The 6,074-nt window shown below is 59.8% G+C and overlaps 1 protein-coding gene across 1 annotated transcript in view; it reads left to right on the top strand.

The window, feature by feature from the left end:
* CCDC85C (coiled-coil domain containing 85C) overlaps window positions 1-6,074 on the top strand; it is a 93,394-nt gene that overhangs the window by 81,338 nt on the left and 5,982 nt on the right. The window contains exon 3 of the mRNA XM_025392055.1: window positions 1,945-2,052. Within this exon, the coding sequence (XP_025247840.1) occupies window positions 1,945-2,052 (108 nt within the window). The remainder of the gene's footprint in view (window positions 1-1,944; window positions 2,053-6,074) is intronic.

The following is a 6,074-nucleotide window of genomic DNA, read 5'->3' as shown; positions in this document are numbered from 1 at the left end:
AAAAAAAAAAAAAAAAAAAAAAAAAAAGAAAATCAGGTGGTTTGGAATTGTCCCCTTAAGTGGAGCTAGGGGTACATCTCTCAGGAGAGGTGACCCAGGGAGGCATGGGTGACTCCGATAGGGTGGGGGGAGGGGTGTCACTCATGGTTGGGGGAGGGTGAGTGAGTGCTGGGCCTAGGGGTGGGGGCTGTAGCCTCTTCCTCTTTTTGGTACCTGGTGGGTGGGTGGGTGGGGGCTTTCCTTGATCTGACCCCCAGCTGGGGGCTGTGAGTGCCTCTGGTTAACCTGGGCAGGGTCAGCCAGGGTTAATGCCGTGGTCGGGACACGGCAGTCCCATTTGATGGTTCAGGGCTGTACCCAAGGTCCCCGTGCTGAGACCCATTTGCAATGCTCACCAGGGTTATCTAAAACCCACCACACTTTGGGGGCCCTGCAGGAAGGTTGGTTCCCACTTCTCTCTCTCCTTTATGCCCCTCCCCGACCTTTGGCCACACCCAGGTCCTCCCGAGGCCCAGGAAGCAGCCCCCAGCCTCCAGTGCCCGGCTGCCCTGGCTGACCAGCGTCTGGTGGGTGTGGGCTACTTAATGAGGGGAGCCACTGCCCGGATCCCTGCTTTCCGGTCATGGTTCCGCGGACCTCCGTGGGAGCTGGTAGTAAAGCCTCCACTCCCCTCCTCACCCGCCTCGAAGGACACGGCTGTTTGCTGGCCCTTGAGCCATGCTCTTGAGACCGCCCAGCCCCGGTGGCGGGCCTGGTCAGGGCTCTGAAGGGGTTGGGAGAACACAGAGCTGGGCCTCAGTGAGGTTGGGGCTTGTGAGAAGTGCAGAGCCAGGTCCAGCTTTTGAGGGAGGCAAGCAGGGTGTGTGGGGGATCTTTCACAGCCAGGCCGAGGGGCTGGTGCATGGAACTGGGACCCCAGACATGGCTGTGGCCTGTCCTGCCCTCTTTGCCTCCGCCCCAGCCCAGCCCCAGCCCAGCCCCAGCCCCGGCCTCCTCTGTCTCTTCTCCTCTGCAGTTTGTTTGGGTTGACTCAACAGCCTGCTGATTTATGGCACATTCCGCAGTGTCTTATCTGCCCAGCCACTTTCTCTCAGTTCCTTTGAAGTAGAAAAGGGTGTTTGGGCCAGAAACACCCAAAACCCCTTAGTGATGCAGAAAGAAAGGCCCATGCCTTCTGCTGGGCTGGGCCATGGGAGGGTCCCTGTGGGACTGACCTTCACACACTGAGACATTTATGGGAGCCGTGGATTCATTCTGGCTCCTGGTCCCAGCCCCCAGCCCCAACTTCTGGGGGTTGGGGGTGTTTGCTTTGCTCTTAAGCAAAGGGCCTAAGGCCAAGCCTGCCTTCCTCCCTCCCTCCTGTGCACAGGGCATTAGTTACAACTGCTTCCACGAGTTCTCAGGGATTCAGAGGCAGCATCCAGGACCTGCTTTCGGAGCTCCCTGTCCGTCCGATGGCGGAGGCAGTCTGGGCAGAGCCTCCCTAGAGTCCTGAACCCGTGGGAGGTGGGAGGCCTTGCCTGTGGATGTGGCCCCGTGTGCTGCCAATGGCTGTCCCAGGCCCTCTGGGTGCTGTCTGTGCAGGGACCCAAGGGCAGGATGTTGGAGCGGAGGAGCCAGGGTGGGTCGCGGGGTGGGAAAGATGCTCCCTCCTCACTGACTCTTGCTGGCTCTCCTTCATTCATTCATTCTGTTTGTTCAGCCATCCAGCAAATGTTTACGAAGCCCACATTGGAGAGTGGATCGCTGACATCTGAGTTGGGGAGAGTGAAGATCGATTGATCCCGGCTTGGGGGATGGATAAGGGGTGTGGAGGGGAGGGTGGAGGGGTCCTCTGAGGCCGTGCCTTTGAGCAGACCCTGCTGCTGTGAGGAGCCACGCCCAGGGCCCTTGGCCTCCTCAGCCTGGCCCTCCGTCTAACCCCTCTCTCTTTCTCCCCTGCAGCAGGCAGGCTCTGGAGAGTTCCGCGCGCTGCGGAAAGGCTTCTCGCCCTACCATTCAGAGTCGCAGCTTGCGTCCCTGCCGCCCTCCTACCAGGACTCCCTGCAGAACGTGAGTGTGTGCCCCAAAGAAGCCCACATGTTCTGGATGAGGGGCTGAGGCTCAGGTGGGCCAGTGACCTGCCCGGTGGGCACAAGGATCTGGGTGTCCGAGTTCAGCCCCAGCCCTAGGCCCTGTGTCCCGTCCAGTGTGGCAGTTAGAGGCAGAGCCCCCGGTGGGGTGACGCTGCTGGAGGTGCAGGGCAGTGTCCAGAGGCACATGTGCAGGGCTGCCCGTGCCCAGCCGCTGTCCCTCTGAGCAGCTCATTAGCCTGCACCACTTCTTGGCCACAGTGGGGAGAGGGTACCCAGCCAGTCCTGGAGCGTGGGGCTCAGGTGTGTGGATTCTGCACTGAAATGACCAACCGGATGCCTCCAGGGGTATCCTCTGCCCCTACCTGGCTGGCCTGGCCTGGAGGGAACGAGGTGGGTGACTTGGAGCCGGCTCCTGGGAAGTGGACCCTAGCTCAGGGATGTGCCCTGTAGATAGATGGGATGGCAGTGGGGAGCCACAGGAGTCCAGGCCCACTTGCCCTCCTAGCATTGGCAGCCTCGCCTTGTTGTGGGGCTTAACACCTGGGGGAGCCCTGGCAGGTGCGTAGCTGATGCTTAGGAAGCACTGGCTGTTCTCCTCGCGGCAACTGCACAGCCATGTATGGAGGTGCTTCTTGGGCAGCGGATGCACTCATAGCAGCTGTGTCCCTTCCTGCTCTCCCCTCCACCCCTCGCCCGCAAGGCTGACCCCAGGACCCCCCGCAGAGCTTGCTGGGCCTCAGTGCTGGCTGCTGGCTCTGCGATTTCTCTTTTGCGGCCCTTCCACCTTCTCCAGGAATGCAGCTGTAGAGCCTGTGCAGGCAGCAAAGCCTGCCGATGGCCGATATTCCAAGCATTTATCCAGGAGTCCCTCGGCTGAACGAGGCTCTAACTGTTTCTTGGTGGAGGGTTCTGAAAAGCCAAGGGATGCCCCCTCGGGGCTGGCTCCTTAGCCTTCATGCCCCGTGCCTCTCATCCATTCAGATCATGGGAGGGAGTAATAGCAGCTAGCAGTTGCTCAGTGCTGTGTCCTGAAGTCCTTCGAGTGGCCTGCAGGTTGGGAAGTGCTGTGCAAGCACAGCTCTCACATTCACCAGGCCCGCCAGATGCTGTCTCCCTGCAGGCCTCTGGAGAGCACACCCCGGGCATGGGTTGAACCTCAAGGCCTGACAGTGTGGATAAAATGCTGTCAGAGTTCGGGAATGTTCAGGAAGGCTTCCTGGAGGAGGCAACCTTGGGAGGGGTTTCGTTCTCCTTGCCTCCTTTTTCCCTCTAGACTGCCCTGTGCACCAGGGGGTGTCCCCTACTTTGGAGAGGAGGAAGTGAGGCTCATAGGGGTGGGGAGGATGGCCAGGGCCCTGTGGTGAGTGCGTACTGGTGCCTGTGTGTGCCTAGAGGTCAGGGGCCAGCGTGGGGGCTGTGCAGGGGTCATTCCTTCATGAGGCTGGGAGACCGGGTGATGAACTGAGGTGCAGGGGGCAGGATCGGGGCTGGTTGGTGGGCAGGCCCCCAGGAGTGGGTGTTGAGGGGTCAAGGTGTCTCGTGGGAGGGGCTACCATGAAGCCTGCAGAAGTGGCTGAAGTGGCTGCTGCGGAGGGGCCAGGGCCAGAGGCCCAGGGGCTAGGCCTTGTGAAGTTTTCACAGGGCAGTGGGCCCTCGCTGGGTCCCGGAGAGCCCATGTCCGGCACTTGGACCCCCGGGGAGAGACAGGGGGTTATCTGGGGAGGGCTGTCTCCGGGCTTAGACACTGCCTGGGACACAGGCCCTTCCAGACCCAGGCAAGTCTCCTTTAAGGCTACCTGTGGGTCATGGGCACGGCGAGGGCATGCTGGAGAGTCCTTGGGTAAAGCAGGTAACTCTCTGGGGTGGGCACCCCCTCTCTGCCCTCTGCTGCCTGTACCCTCCACCTGCTGGCTGTGAGGGCAGGTGCCCAGGGCTGGCCCCCAGTGGAGGGTGGGAGGCAGTTTATACCATCAGCCTCCTGGGGCAGAGTTACGCCATCATCACAATAGAACATTTTCATCACCCCAGAAAGGCACCCAGTACCCATCAGCCATCACTCCCATCCCCCTTCCTCCCAGCCACCGGCAACCACCGATTGGTTGGCGTTTTCTGTCTCCATGGATTTGCCTATTCTGGATATTTCGTATAAATGGAATCACATGACGTGTGGCCTTTTGTGTCTGGCTTCTTTCACTCCGAATCTTGTTCTCAGGGTCCAACCACAGGTACCCTGTGTTGGTCTCCATTGCTTTTCATGGCTGAATACGATTCTGTGGTGTGGGTAGAATACATAGTTCCTTCATTTGTTGCTGCACATTTGGATCGTTTCCACGTTTGGGCTCACATGAATGGTGTTGCTCTGAGCGTTTGGGGACAGGTATTTTGTGGATGTCTATTTTCAATTCTCTCTGGTGCACACTGGTATCCTCACTTCGGGCACCAGCTCAGGAGTCCCACAGACTTGAGATCAAGGCCCAGTCCCATTGTTTACAAGCTGTTTGGTCTTGGGCAAGCCATTCTGTTAGCCTCACTCTCCTTGTCTGTAAAGTGGGCATGTAGGCCAGGCTCAGTGGCTCACGCCTATAATCCCATCACTTTGGGAGACCAAGACAGGAGGATTGATTGAGTCCAGGAGTTCAAGACCAGCCTGGGCAACATGATGAAACCCTGTCTGTATCAAAAAAAAAAAAAAAAAAAAAAAAAGCTGGGCATGGTGGTGTGCACCTGTAGTCCCAACTACTCTGGAAGCTGGGATGGGAGGATTGCTTGAGCCTGGGAGGTCGAGGCTGCAGTGAGCTGAGATGGTGCCACTGTACTTCAGCCTGGGCAAAAGAGTGAGATCCTGCCTCAGAAAAAAAAAAAAAAAAAAAAAAAAAAAAAAGAGGGCGTGTATGGACATGTAAAAAGATAGTGCCTGCCAGGAGCAGTGTGGCAAGGACTCAGTGGGCCCATCCGCCCTAAGTGGGTACCTAATCAGTGGGAGGTGTGTGTGGCCAGAGGGGGTTGAGTTCTAGTGCAGTTGGGGACCCCTGCACCCCGGGAATGCCCTGGAGGCAACACTAGGATTTTGTCTAGTCCTGGTGTCACTTTCAGGATCCCAGGCCACGCCCTCACTGGCACCCACCACTGCCCAGTGAGGTGGGCAGGAGAGGGGCGGCTTGCACAGCCCACCCCCATGCTCCTGGCTTCCCTCCTGCCTGTGCTGCAGAAATCCTGGTCCCCTGGAGCTGGGGGCTGTAACAGGACAGGCAGCCCAGAGGCCTCGTGCAGATGGGGTCATGAGGCCAGAGGTGCCAGGGGCCAGCTGGCACATGGACTCTGTTCTGCAGCGGAAGGTGCAGGAAGGTGTAGGTGCCCAGGTTTTCCAGGGCTGTGCGTGTGCGACTGGCGCCCCCTGCTGTCCGGCATGGTGAGTGCCGCCTTCTGCGTCAGGTCGGGGCGCCCCCTTGCGCTGCCCCAGGGGGAAGCCCGGCATCCTGTTGGGTTCACTACACTACAGAGATCCGACAGCCTGGGCTGGAGTTAGAGGTCTGCACACACCCTGGGCAGAGGACCCTTTCTGTTGTCCAGACAAGGAAACAGGCTCAGCGTGGGTTGGGCCCCACCTCAATGACACTTTCCTAGACCCCAGGGCTCGGGGGGCCTCTGGAGGTAGCTGCTCCCAAGGCCCCCTGGCTTCAGGGGTGGGGCCTGGTCTCCGTGTGGAGGCAGGAGCCGGTCAACCTGCAAGGCCCTGGGAGCAGGTACAGGCCAGGGCGGGCGGGGAGGGCACCAGGGTTTGGCTGCCAGGCCTGCAGGGGCTTCCGGGCCCTCAGGGTCGCAGAGCCCAGCCCTGCAGTGTTAGGTGGCCCCATGATGCGGGCCTGGGTGGGTGGGATTCCAGCCCAGCTCCCTGAGCCTGCCAGGCCATTGGGAGGCGTCATCAGAACCCCATTTACAGAGAGGGCAGCAGACTCAGCTTTCAGGGTTGGCCCAAGGATTGCCAGAGTGGGGAGCCCC

The sequence above is a fragment of the Theropithecus gelada genome, chromosome 7b (genome assembly GCF_003255815.1).
Source record: "Theropithecus gelada isolate Dixy chromosome 7b, Tgel_1.0, whole genome shotgun sequence".
In the NCBI taxonomy this organism is placed as follows: Eukaryota; Metazoa; Chordata; class Mammalia; order Primates; family Cercopithecidae; genus Theropithecus; species Theropithecus gelada.
This window is presented reverse-complemented; position numbering and strand designations above follow the sequence as displayed.